The 14,514-nt window shown below is 38.0% G+C and overlaps 2 protein-coding genes across 5 annotated transcripts in view; both read right to left on the reverse strand.

Moving 5' to 3' along the window:
- The window catches only part of hgd (homogentisate 1,2-dioxygenase), a 27,568-nt gene extending 22,813 nt beyond the window's left edge, over positions 1-4,755 (reverse strand). Inside the window, exons 1-2 of one of the 2 annotated variants that reach the window (XM_052013627.1) lie at positions 4,714-4,755; positions 3,630-3,803 (exon numbers count right to left, since the gene is read on the reverse strand). In XM_052013627.1, the coding sequence (XP_051869587.1) occupies positions 3,630-3,803; positions 4,714-4,740 (201 nt within the window). In that variant the 5' untranslated portion in view covers positions 4,741-4,755. Of the gene's footprint in view, positions 1-3,629; positions 3,804-4,713 lie in introns of those variants that run through there. The other variant, XM_052013626.1, reaches the window with a different exon arrangement.
- rabl3 (RAB, member of RAS oncogene family-like 3) overlaps positions 3,727-14,514 on the reverse strand; it is a 24,625-nt gene continuing 13,837 nt past the window's right edge. The window contains exons 8-10 of one of the 3 annotated variants that reach the window (XR_007956164.1): positions 13,640-13,730; positions 4,714-4,788; positions 3,727-3,803 (exon numbers count right to left, since the gene is read on the reverse strand). Coding sequence is in view for 1 of the 3 variants with exons in the window: in XM_052013635.1 (XP_051869595.1) it covers positions 13,662-13,730 (69 nt within the window). In the remaining 2 variants the exon portion in view is untranslated. Of the gene's footprint in view, positions 3,804-4,713; positions 4,807-11,393; positions 13,731-14,514 lie in introns of those variants that run through there. The other 2 variants (XR_007956163.1, XM_052013635.1) reach the window with 2 other exon arrangements.

A 14,514-nucleotide genomic window follows, 5' to 3' on the forward strand; every position in this document is an offset into this window, starting at 1 on the left:
CGACATCAGCAAATCACCCAGTGCCTAGATCTGCCAATTTTCTCTCTCCCTCCCTAGTTTCCCAGTATTTTGCTAACAAAATGATCATAGATAAGAAAGGACATCTTTAATTCTCTTTTATTTATACATTTGTGGTGTCAATAAATTTTCTTTCCATTCCTGTAAGGAATGTTTCGAACTTATAAGATTTCTTGGTCATATTAGCATTAGCATTTTTTTTGAGCATTCAGTCTGATGAATGACTCCATTCTGAAAATTACATAGACATTTATTTTATTCTTCTCCAGCTACACTCTATTGTTTTGTCTGTACAGTTCCATATCATATTAGATTTGTTCACTATTACTCTGCATGGGTCATCAGTCAAGCCTAGGGCTGAATATGATAAGCTAGTTTTCTATCAGTTTAATCCTCAAGGCATTTTATCACATTTGTGTAGTACAGTTGTTTAATTTACTATGTATGGCTTATTTTTGATTGCATTAAATTTTACCTGCTTATGCCACAATATTTTACAGAATTTATCCAATACGTTCTCTAATTTCTGACCTACCTCTCCCAGTTCCATGCAGTGGATATTGATTCTTGATTGCATGCGCTAAACATACATTACAGTGGCATATGTCTGTTGCACTCTGATATTTCATGTTTAATATATCTGATCCTGAATGAACTTCCATTCTCTTACTGGCTTAGTATTAGCTTTATATTTACCCACTTTTCAGTAGGTATCTGAACCCTGGTCCTTTCTGTAAATTAGCAGATTCTAGCCCTAGTGGAGCTTGAAACACCCTACTCAAAACCTCGCCCTGCTCTTATTTAGTTCTCTTGCTGATTACTTGTGGTATCCTATCTTTACACGGGTTTATTATTCATTATCGGCAGCATAACTATGAACAAAATTCATAGACTCTTGTGGAATTTTATCAACAGTCTTTTTTAGGGAGTTGAAGTACACTATTATTGGGCTCACGAGCCTGTTTGGTTTGTTGCTTCATCAAAAATGTTGATAAAATTGGTCAAGTAGAATTGCTTTATCTTGAATTCACACTGAATGTATTTAACTATGCTTTTTCTTCTTAGGCAGCCTCTCAGGGCTCCATTTCTGTGGTTTTGAGATGACAGGTGAATCCCATGTAGGATGCTCAGACTTTGTCTTCTGGATGTTGAAGGTCCATCCTTTGAAGGCCTTTGAATACATATGCAGGTGCTGTGTGCATATTGTAATTCAATGACAGATTGAGTGTTTGGTACTGAAATGGGGACAACAGAAATTGAACAGATTTCTGTGCTTCCACTGCAGAGCTTGTTGGATGTGAGTTGCATTCCAGGAATTGAAGTACTGAAAGAGTTATGCTCAACTACCATGCCCTTTCTAGGTCAATCTTTGCCTGACAAGGATCCTTTATTTTATTCATTTTTCAAGGTATGATATCACTGGCAAGGCATTCATTCATTGGCCATTTCTAATTGGCACTGGACAATAAAGCTTGCTTGGGCATTGGTGAGCTAGGTGTTTTTTTTAAAGCTGATAGTTTCATGCTATTTATTATTGCTACACTTTCCTCCTATCTCTTTTTTTCAACCAATCCAACTCAGGTCATGTTTGGTTAGATTCTTCATTTTAGGAATCTATCTTGTTGAAACTTCCCTCAGTTTTTTTGTTCCAGTTGTTCATTAACTTAATTTAACATTTTTATCATTGTTCACTCAGGATGCAGTTATTGTTTATATTAAAGACCAGTAAATAAATACCAGATCCCTGTTCATCAGATTTATCACTTTTCCTACTCTGATATCATTTTCTGATGCCTTAATGAGGCAGATGTTCTTTCTATGCATATCTTCTGGACTACAGTTTATCACTAACTTTAGTCTGGATTATTAGGCAATTTGTTTTATTTGTTCTTGATATAGGTGTTACTGATAAAGCCAACATTTATTACCAGTCCTCAGTTACCCTGAGTACAACAGGTACTTCTTTGTGTTCAATAGAATAGAGTGGATAGCTTGCACACTTCAGAGGGTAGTTTAAGAGTCAACTACCTTGATAAGGCCAATCCATAAACCTATAAATAGGGTGAGATTACTAAAGATTACTTAAACTATTTGTAAACTAATCAATTTTTATGACAATGTGGTAGTTTCGGGCCATTTTTATTGATATCCATTTTTTAAATTTGCAGGTAAGCCTTTTAACTGAATTCATGAGTGTTGAATTTCTCTTTTTCCAATTATTAGTCCAAGCTTAAGGGTTCTATTCTGTTAAAATGAAAAGTAAACTAACCAGTGCAATTTATTCTGGAATTTTCTGCTTCTCACAGGATCAATTTACTTCTCTTTCCAGGTATCAACTGATCCTTTTCTATCTTTTGCCTTTTCTACACAATCTCCGTTTCAAAATATGTTAATTTCTAATATCTGAATGCAGTCTCTCTACAAGATCTTCCAGATTCAGCATTTTATTTCTTCCTCTAGCAATCAAGGATTGATTTGGGAAATAGTAAATTTTATGTTTTTTTTAATTCCAGACCTTACTTGAGACTTGAACAGATACAATAGCTTACCATTAATTATTAACCATCTGGCAAAATAAAATTTAGAACTTCTTAGTTTCTTCCGAAGATTCTTTGCCACACACCACTACAAATCCCCCAGCCTGCTTATTCTTGATGTCCATTTCACACAAGTCTGAATTTCTGTGACTACACCAGCCTGCTAATTACTTTCTACACTACGATCTAATTAATCAGAAGTCTGTTATCTCCCACCTACCGATTCATCTCACCCATCCAACATATGTCTGATTTAAAAGATTGGCAGTCTTGATGTCCCTTGCAAGTCTATTTGATTCTGAATGATTTAGGCTCAAAACACTTCTCCTGTGCCAGATTTCTTCTCTGAAAGGATTTAGAGTTAGTTATGAAGTAGGAAAATTGTGGTCCCAACATGCTCTCTGAAAACTTTTACTTTATTATTCTCCTTTTGCAAATATTGCTGTGGAAATTAAAACTGAATTATCACAGAAATATTTGTATAATCATAAAATATACTTCTAACATTGTGAAATTTTACTCAATATGCTTACAATAAACCCCATAATGAGGAGGGTCGGACTGATCATCCAGCAACTGTGACCTGCCAGTAGGCAGATACTTTCTGCCTCCCATTCATTGGCTATTGCTCATGCAATGTTTAGGTTTCGAAATACATGTTTGTGATCAAAGTCTGAAAGTTGTGCAGTTACAGAATGTGTTTTTCAGATTTTTCACCAGAAATATATTGATACGTTTTATTTTCAAAATTACCATTTTCAGTTACTGAAAATAGTACCAATTCTGTGACAGTGGTAAAAATAATGCATTTGAAAACAAAATACAGTAGAATTTCAAGGATTAAATTATAAAATGATTTACATAATTATAGATACCCTAATAGATCTATAGTATAGCCTATTTTAAATTAAGATAATTTTTGCTCAAATAACTCAAAACCAAAATTTTTATCATAAAGTATCAGTGGATTACATCAATATAAATGAAATAAAAACAACAATAATGAAAAACGAAATGTGGCTCTCATGATAAAAATATATTTAGGTCTACCATTGATAAATTCAGAATTCTTACCTTGAGTGAGCCCATTTTGTTCAGTTTAGTTGTGTTTAAATAATCTGCAAAAGATCCAAATTTCAATCCAACCAGAGGTAGTACTCTGAGAAGAAAGAACTTTGTAGCTGTAGGGGAGTCGACTTTATACAACTGGCATTGCAATAGGCATGCTCCAAAACTGATGCAACAGATCTGATTAAAAACAAATAAGGTGCAAGGAGAGTGAATGAAGCCATCGAACAAGGAGAATGAAAAGCAAGAAACTGAAATGGTGGTAACTAGAAGTATGAAATGCATCAAATAACTAATAAAAATTAATTAAATGGAAAAAAACCAAAAAGGAATAGAGAAACAGGACACTATATTTTGAGAATGTTCAGCTTTAGTTTCAGAAACTATTCTGAATCACTGTCTTTTTATTCTTTTGTGTGCTGTAGTATTACTTGCAACATCAGCATTTACTACCCATCCCTAACTTCCTAACATCCTTAACATGAGAAGATGACGATCAGCCGTCTGATTGACCCATTGCAATCTCTGGTTCTAACTTAATTTCTTCACTAATTTGCCCTTATTCTACTTACAACACTGGTCAGTCAACATCCTGTTTTGGTTCTCTGCTTGTTGATGTGATAAACGTTCCTTCTCCTCAGGTACTGTTATTTACCCTTTCAAAACCATTATTACCTCATCCTTATTAAAAATTGTCCTTAGTCTCATTGTCCTTTCAAACCACTATCCTATCTCCACCCTCTTTTCTCTCCTATTATGGCCACTTATCTCCTACCCCCATGCTTGTATCTCTTTAAGAAGGTTTTTGCTTCTTTACACAGTCATATTGTGTAAACAGAGTTCAAATGAAGTTCTGAGATTCTGGCTATTTTCTATTTCCCTTCTTAACCTTGCATCTTTGAGATGGTTAACTACATCATACTCTTTGAACACCTTCTATCCATTGCACAGCTTGATGGAGTTGCTCTCAGCTTTTTTTCCATTATTATTTATTCAGTTATAGTCATATACTCACTTCCTCACCAACCCAAATGCTCACAGACATAAACACAATCTCTAATCCCAAATTTATCTTCTTATACATATTTACCTGCACGCCTTTGAGGGCATCATCCATGGATGTCAAATCAGCTTCCACATGCATTTATGTCCCTCAACTATCATGCTAGGAAAGAAGCAAAACCTGTTTAAGGAGATACAAGCATGCAGTTACAGGGTAGTTTAGAACGCCAAAAAAAACAAGAACTTACACACCACAGTTGACGAAGTGGCAAATTATATCTAAAAACCTCATAATTTCTCTGCACCCAGATCCACCTACAGCATTTACTTACTCTTGGCTACGAGATCACAAGAGTCTGACATTCAGTCCTGAATGTATGTTAACTTCTTCCAGTTAAACTTTAGGAAGACCAAAAGCTATTGTCTTTCATTTCCAGCACAAACTCCATAGCCTTACAACAAACACCATCACTGATCTTGGTCACAATGCCCTTCATTTTTCAGGAATCAGATAAGATCAGCATTTATTACCCATCCTTAAGTGCCTTTGAGATGGTAAGTTGTGTAGTCTTTTTGGCAAAACTACACCCACAATATCTTTGGGGAGTTCCAGCTTTTAGACCCACAACAACAGAGAAACAGCAGTTTTTTCCAAGTCAGGATGGTGCGTGAAAGGGCAACCTGCAGGTGCTGGTTTTCCCAAGTACTTGCTCCCCTTGTTATTCCTAGGGTTAGAACTTCAGGTTTGGGAGCTATTGTTGAAGTAGTCCAGAATAACTGCAGTATATTTTATGGATGCTACATACTGTGTCCACATTGCAAAGGTGGTGAATAGGACATCAGTCAAGCAGGCTGCTTTGTTCTGGATGACGTTGACATTCATGAAACTTGCTGAAGTTGTATTAATCCAAGCAAGCGGAGAATATTCCATCTCATTCCAGACCTTTGCTTTGTAGATAACGGAAAGCTTTGCAATGTCAAGAGGCAAGTCACTCACAACTAAATTCCCAACCTGTGGTCTTATAGCCACAGCATTTATGTGGATGGTCCAATTGAGTTTCCAGTCAATGGTGATCTCCAGGAGGTTGAGATCGGTAACTGTAGTGTCATGCAACATGATGAAGGCAAGACTTTGCCTTCACAAGGATTGTTTGTAGGTCATCTGCAGCAGTTTGATTGGCAAAAACAAGGTCAGATAGGTTTGATCACAACTACCACACTGGGTCTGCAGCACGTAATGTCCTTGAGGACTCAGCTTGCTCAGTTAGTGGTGGATCTACCAAGCCATTCATGGTGATGGACAATGAAGTCCTTCACCCAGTGTACATTGTGGGCCCTTGCTACTTTCAATGCTTTTTCCAAGAGTTGTTCAAAATAGAAGAGTATTGATTCATCAGCCAAGGGAGGATGGTATGTGGTAATCAACCATGTTGGTCTGGAGTCACTAATAGGCCAGATCTACCACTAGTGAAAAGTAGGGTGATGTGTAAGTTAGGTGTATTACAGATGATGAATGATGGAAATGTGACCTGTAGAGCAATGTAATAATCACATCTGGAGGTGACAAAGATATTGGTTGATTGGGGTCAGAAGGTGTAGTGAAGGCAAGGATGGCATTGGGAGGGAAAAGATTCAGAGTCAGAGTAATACAGCACTGAAACAGTCCTTTTGGCCCAGCTTGTCCTTGTCAACCAAAGTGCCAATCTAAACTAGTCCCATATCCCTATAAACCTTTCCTAGCCACGTACCTGTCCAAATGTCTTTTAAATGTTGTTACTCTACCTATTTCAACCACTTTCTCTGGCAGCTTGTTCCTTGTACACACCACCCTCTGCATGAATAAGTTGCCCCTCAGGTTCCTTTAAAATCTTTCCCCTCTCACCTTAAACCTATGCCTTCTAGTTTTTGATTCCGACAGTCCAAGGAATGAAGTTCTAGCCTGCCCAACCTCTCCTTATAGCTCAGGCCCTCGAGTCCTGGCAACATTCTTGTAAGTCATCTTTGCACACTCTCCAGCTTAATGACCTATAACAAGATAACTAAAACCTTACACAACTAAGCGCAGCCTCACCAACATAAGACCATAAGACACAGGAGCTGAATTAGGCCATTCAGCCCATTGAGTCTGCTCCGCCATTTGATCATGGCTGATTTATTATTCCCCTCAACTCCATTCTCCTGCCTTCTCCCCGAATACTCATTGTACAACACCTTGTACAACTGCAACATAATGTCCCAAGTCCTATATACAATGCCCTAACAGAAGGCCAGTGTGCCAAGTGCCTTCTTCACCACCCTGTCTACCTGTGATGCCACTTTCAGGGAACTATGTACTTGTACTCCTAGGTCACCTTGTTCTACAACACTCCCCAGGGCCTTACCAATCACTGCAAAAGTCTTACCCTGGCTTGACTTCCCAAAATGCAACACCTCATACTTATCTGAATTGAACACCATTTGCCATTCCTCAGCCCACTTAGCTAGCTGATCAAGATCCCCTTGTAATTTTTAATAACCTTCATCACTGTCTGCAGTACCACCCATTTTTAGTGTCATCTGCAAACTTACTAACCATGCTTGTACATTCTCATCCAAATCATTTTTATAAATGATGAACAATGGGCCAGCATCGATCCCTGTGGCACACCACTAGTCACAGGCTCCCAGTCTGAAAAACAACCTTCACCCTCAGCTTCCTACCATCAAGCCATTTATGTATCCACTTAGCTAGCTTTCCCTGGATCCTATACGATCTTATCTTCCAGACTAGCCTTCTGTACAGGACTTTATCAAATAGACAACATCCACAGCCTAGCTCTTGTCAATCCTCTTGATTACATCTTCAAAAAAACTCAGATTTGTGAGACACAATTTTCCATGCACAAAGCTATACTGACTACCCCTAATCAATTCTCGTCTATCCAAATGTTGGTAGATCCTGTTCCTCAGAATCCTCTCCAGTAACTTATCCACCACTGACATCAGGCTCACCAGCCTGCATTTCCCTGGCTTGTCTTTGCTACCCTTCTTAAATAACAGTATAATATTAGCCATCCTTCCAGTCATCTGGAACTTTCTCTGTGGCTAAAGATGATGCAAATATCTCTGCAAGGGCCTCCACAATATTTCTTCCCCAGCTTCCTAAACAGTTTACTCCTTATTCTCAAACTGGGTGTCCTGGTCCTAAACTCCTCAGTCAGGGGAAACCTACTCTATGTATCAAGTCCTTTAAGAGTTTAAGCTTCAATGAGGTCTCTGTTCATTCTTCTAAACTATACAGTTCCAGTCTACTTAATCTATCTTTCATTTCTGGAATCAATCTAGAAATCTTTGCTGCATTCCCTCTTTGGCGAATACATTGTTTCTCAGGTAAGAAAGCCAAACCCTTCACAATACTGCAGGTGCAATCTCAGCAAAGACCTATATAAATGCACTAAAAACACTTGTTATAATGGCTAGTATACCATTTGCCCTCCTAATCATCTGCTGCACTTATACATTGGCCTTCGGTGACATTTGTACAAGCACACCCAGGTCTCTTTGAACAGTAAAATTACCCAATTTCTAACCATCTAACAAAAAGTCTGTTTTGTTATCTTCACCAAAATGGACAACCTCACATTTTTCCATGTTATCTTCCATCTGCTACGTTCTTGCCCGCCCATTCAACTTTACACATTCCACAAAATTTCTGTACACTGCACTCAGTATCCCACCTAGTTTGGTATTGTCATCGAACTTGGAAATATGACATTTGGTCCCCTCAGCCAAATTGCTGATATAGATTGTGGACATCTGGGCCCTAAGCACAAATCCTTGTGGTATTCCACAAACCACAACCTGCCAACCCAAGGAGGATCCATTTAATTCCACTCTTTGCATGTCTAATAACCATGTAAGTGTATTATCGCCAATCCCATGTCTTCTAACCTTAGAGGTGAATAAAACAAGAGGACGTAGATTTAGGGTAAGGGGTAAGAGGTTTTGAGGGGATCTGAGGGGGACCTTTCTCACCCAGAGTGTTGAGATTTGAAATGCACTGGCAAAGAGAGTGGTGGAAGCAGAGATGCTGACAGCATTTAAGAAATCATAGGTTCATAGAATTATACAGCACTGAAACAGGCCCTTTGACTCAATGCACACAGGCCAACCAAAGGCCAGTCCCATTTGCCTCTGTGTGGCCCATTTCCCTCTAAACCTTTTCTATCAGTGTACCTGTCCAAATGTCTTTTAAACTTCGTAATTGTACCCTCTTTTATCAATTCCTGTGGCAGCTCATTCCATATTCCCACCACCCTGTGTGGAAAAAACTTGCCTCTCAGGTCCCCTTTAAATCTTTTCCCTCTCACCTTAAACCTACACCCTCTATTTTTAGTCTGCCCTACACTTGGGAAAAGACTGACTTTCTATGCCTCTCTAGGTTAAATCACATCCTTCCTCTTGCACAGCAACCAAAACTGCACACAATATTCCAAGTCTCACCAATGTCTTATACAGTAATAACAGTACTATTGAAAAGTCTTGTATTATTAACCCTGATTGACAAAGACAAGCATGCCACCCTATCCAACTGTGTCACCACTTTCAGGGAATTAGGTGCTTGCAATCCTGGGTCTCCCTGTTGTACAAACACTCCCCAGTGCCCTGCCATTCATTTTGTTTGTCCTACCCTTGGTTAACTTCCCAAAATACATCACTTCACACTTGCCAGAATTGAATTCCATCTGCCACTCCTTTGTCCATTTTTCCACTTGATCGAGATTGTGTTGTAACCTTGGACAACCTTCTTCACTGTCCAGTGTACCACTAATTTTGGTCTCATCCACATACTTACTAATCTTGCTAACTACATTCACATCCAAATCGTGTATATATACACACACACATATATATACACATACACACATATATAAAAACAAACAGGAGACCCAGCACTGATCCATGCAGTACACCACTAGTCACAGGCCTCCAGTCTGAAAATCAACCTTCTACCACTGCCCTCTAACTCTACCACCGCCCTCTAACTCTATCACCAAGCCAATTTTACATCCAATTGGCTGGCTCACCCTGGATCCCATGTGATCCAACCTTCTGGACCGGCCTACCTTGCCAGACCTCAAAGGACCTTGCTAAAGTCCATGTGAACAACATCTACTGCCCTGCCCTCATCAATCCTCTTTGTCACCCCTTCTAAACACTCAATCAAATTCGAGAGACAGGATTTCCCACACACACCATGCTGACTATCGCTAATCAGCCCTTGCCTTTCCAAATGCAGATAGATCCTCTCTCTCAGAATCCCCTCCAGTAGCTTTCCCATGCTGATGTGAGGCTCACTAGTCTGTGGTTCTCTGGCTTGTCTTTGCAGTCCTTCTTAAATAAAGGCACATTAACCACACTCCAGTCTTCTGGCACCTTACCCATGGCTAAGGCAGATACAAAAATTGCTGGCAGGACGCTAGCAATTTCTTCTCGTGCTTCTCACAGGATACACAGTCAGGCCCAGGGGATTTATCCACCGTTATATGCTTCAAGAACACCTCTTCTTTCATAATATCGATATGTTTCAGGTCATCACTACCTTCTTCCTTGAACTCACTAGCTTCCATAACCTTCTCCACGGTAGCTAAATTTAGGAGGCATTCATTTAAGACCTCATCCATCTCCTGTGACTCCGCTAGGCATAGAAGGTTATGGGCCAAGTGCTAGAAGGTGGGATTAAGATGGATGGGTCCCACTGGTTGGCATGAACATGTTGGTCTGTTTCCATGCTTTATGACTCTGTCTATAATTAATCTCTTGTGCAGGATTTACCAAAAGCCTCTCAAAAATCCAAATACACCACACCAACTGGTTTCCCCTCATCTATTCCACAGGTCATATCCTCAAAGAATTCCAGTAGGTTAGTCAAACATAATTTACCTTTCATAAATTGTTGTTGATTCTGCTCAGTCATATTATTCTTTGTAAGGAGTTCTATTATTACATCTTTTATTGTTGATTCTAGCATTTTTTCCTATCACTGATGTTAGGCAGTTCCTTGTTTTCACTCCCTCTCTTTCCAAGCTACAGTACAAGTTGAAAGGCTGGTTATAAAGGGAAAACAAATAGCAAAGGCTTAATCATATACCTAGTATTTAGTTACTCTCTCATGATTAAGTGTCTTAAAACATTTGTGGAAGAGATTCTGTTCTTTCCTTAGAAGTCAAAGAATTATAGAAAATTTGCAACACAGAGGAAGTGATTAGGCCTATTATGTCTGCACCAGTCAATAATTGGCTATCCACCTTCCAGCAATTGGTCTGTGACCCAGCAGGTTCAAATTCAAGTACGTGTTCAGGTACTTTTAATATGTGATGCGTGTTTCTAATTCTATCACCTTTTCAGGATAGAAATTGCCCTCCATTGGTCAGCATCCATCCAATTCTTATGAGCACAATACTCTTAAATTTGGAAGGCTGGTAATCCCATCTGAAAGACTCACAGAAAGGTGGAAACTGATTATCCGTGTGCAGCAAAGCATGCTGTTCAGAGGTTGCATCTACATGTCCTGTACCAGGCCTAAGAATGTTTGAAATACTCACACTGACTATCCTGGAAAGTATTCCATTCCTCACAATCACAAATCAAAATCTTCCAAAGCACTCCAGTACTTATTTATTGATTCCTCCAATAAATTAGTTGTTTTAACTGAATAAATTCAAGTTTCAAAATAAATTTTATCAGTGTTTATGATTTTCAATACATGTAGAGTGCACTAACAAACAATATTTAGCAAATTTTTGAAATCATCTCTTACACAAGTGTGGCAAATTTTAAAATTTGAACTTTCTGCTACTAATTTTTATAAAACAAATTTGAATCATATACCACAGTTACAAATGTATTGAGTGATTTCTTCATCTATTCATTCAAAGTACAAGCACATTAATAACAAACTTTTACATGTTACAATAGAAGCCTACTGAAAGAAAGTTACACGAGTAGTGTCTACCAATGTAAAGTTAAAGTGATCTTGAAAAGAAAAGCAAAATAAAATAATATTACAAGAACAAGTATTGCCCTGCTAAAGAATCAACTCGATTTGCAGTTTCAGTGTTAATTATTGTGGTCCCATTGTCCAAACATATTACCTACTTGCAAGACTGAAAATCTGGCAGTTTGGTAAAACAGTTGAAAGTAGTAGAAATTCAAGAGTAAAAGAAATTCCTGAGATTCACAGCTTTGACTTTTTTACTTCATACAAAATGCAATAGATGTAAATCTACTGAACACTGGCACTTAGTGGGCATGATTTAACAGCATCTTTGCTTATTAAGTAAAGCAAATACTTCAGATAATACTTTGCTCTAGTATCTTAATAGTAGAGTAATTCAAGTAATACCAGAGTAATACTAAAGTAATTCAAGTCTACCCAAGGAGACAGTTAGTTGATTGAATGTTTGTTCATTGCCCAAGGCATAAGTTAAAACAATACATGTGTACATGTATAAATAGAATATTCATCAAATAGTTTGCATTCAGTGGTCTATAAGCTTTGGTTGCTTACTAGTGATCAAAAATATCTCTGGTACTCATAAGAGATGTTTCTCCCTTTTCTCAGCTGACAACACCTGATGAACACTTATTGAGTGTTACTGGTCCCTTGGCAATAATGACCGAATGACTTGAGGTAATTCTGGATAAATACGGCAACAGGCTTTGGCAGAAACACATGAAAACTGTTTTAAGTTAAATGCAAGGGCAGTTACATAAGAAAAGCAGAAGTAAGAGTAGCCATCAGTCCCACTCATGCCTGCTCCTCCATTCTAAAAGATTTTGGCTGATCTTTTACCACACAACCACTTTCCAGGAATAACCCAATAATTACTTTAATATCTAAAATTATTCAATCTCAGTCAAGAATATACTCAGCTATTGAGCCTCCATAGGCCTCTTGGACAGAAAATTCCAAAAATTCAGCAGTGAGTGAAGAAATTGTTTCATTGTCACCCTTGACCTTGAATGTTGAGACCGTGACCCCTCGTCTAAACCCAGCCAGGGGTAAACATCATCCCTGCATCAACCATGTTGAGCCCATAAGAATTTCGTATATATAAAAAGCGCACTTTTTGTTTCTTCTAAATTCAAGAGTTCAGGCCAGGTCTGCTTAACTTCCCCTCATACAATGAACCTACCATCCAATCTGGCAATACTCTACTGTACTCCCTCAGTTACGGGTATATCCTTTCCTTAGGTAGAAAGACCATTCCAGATGCAGTTGAAACAGGACATTTCAACTCATTTACTAAAATCTATTTGAATGAAGGCTAGCACACCATTCTCCTTTTTATTTGCTTACTGAACCTGCATATTAAATTTTCAGTCATTCATGTACATGAGCACCCTGGTTCTTCTGAACACCAACACCTTTCTTTCACTGTTTAAAAATAAATAGTCCATCTTCCTATGTTTTTATTTTTATTTCCATATGAAAGGGATTTGTACATTTGTTAAAATTTTTAAATTTACATGCATCTTCAAATTTACATGCCTACTAGCTGACATAGTTAGATAGTATTTACCTCATTTGAAACCAAGTTCTATACTATTTATCACTTCATGGCACCATTCATTTAGATACTAAAAAGTTGCCACCTTAAGGAGTATACATTATCCACATGAATTGTAATTTACAGATTGGAGATCAAGAATTTTGTCCTGTAATTGGTTTCCAAAATTCAGCTCCATTGAATAGAACAGAATCTTGGAAGAGGAGTACAATGTACAGTCACTTCCACGTGTGTTTGGTATTCCAAACTGGAGTCTGAAATATGTATTTGTTGAAAAGGAAACCAATGATCCTGATATTAAAAAGAATTCATTTATCTCCTTAGAAATTTAAATATTTCAATATCCTCTTAATACTCTCCGATCACTCAATATTTTATAAAAAGCAAAAGCAATGCACAATTCCTTTCCTCAAGATAATTAACAATAAAGATGTTGAGAGATGAACTTTTGCTTCCACATACTGTCAGCCACTGGCAGTTCTGCTCAATCATAATGAAGAACCTTCAATGCACCTGCTGTTCCAAAACGTTTTCGATCAGCAAAACCAGGAATCTGCAAAACAAAATTATATAGTTAAGATAACAAGTTACTGGGTGCAGAATTCGCCCTATATCTGCGTGGTCTAAACTCAAGTCCCCAACTCCAGTTATCAAAACTAGTCTTACACTGACAGGATCCAGATGGTGTGCTAGTGTTGCAAATAGAAACACTCAAAGTAATACAGAGGTTCTTGCTTCACCCAATCATTTGCATTTTTCCCAACAATCACTTTAGACCACCCGTGCAGTTTCACAACTATTTAGGCACTTTGCACATATGTGCAAGAATGAGCTGAAATTTCTTGATAAGCTGAGACACATTACTCATGGAAGCAACTGATTTTGAGGGGTCGAGAATAGAAACTGAGACAGTAAAAATGGACAGTGATATTGACAAAAAAAATGACACACAGCCACAATAGGAAGATTTAAAACGGGATAAAACAGAGTGCAGGAAAAAAAATTTCACAAACACTCATGAGACTCCATGAATGAATACAAAAGTAAGGATATTATGCCTCAATTATGTATGGCACTGGTGAGACTACATGTGCAGTACTGGTCTCCATATTTAAGGAAAGGAGTTAACACATTGAAAACAGTTCAGAGAAGATTTACTAGATTAATAGGCAGGTTGTCTTAAGGTGAAGAAAGAAAAGTTAATCCAAGGACAGTTGGAACAGATGGAACAGATGGAAGGAATTTGATGTTTTCTTTTAATACAGGGACTTTTTAATTCTACTTCAGTATATATGTGGCGCATGGCTATAGAATCTCCCAGAATCATTATTGTACAA

Source organism: Pristis pectinata, chromosome 4 (assembly GCF_009764475.1).
Source record: "Pristis pectinata isolate sPriPec2 chromosome 4, sPriPec2.1.pri, whole genome shotgun sequence".
NCBI lineage: Eukaryota > Metazoa > Chordata > Chondrichthyes > Rhinopristiformes > Pristidae > Pristis > Pristis pectinata.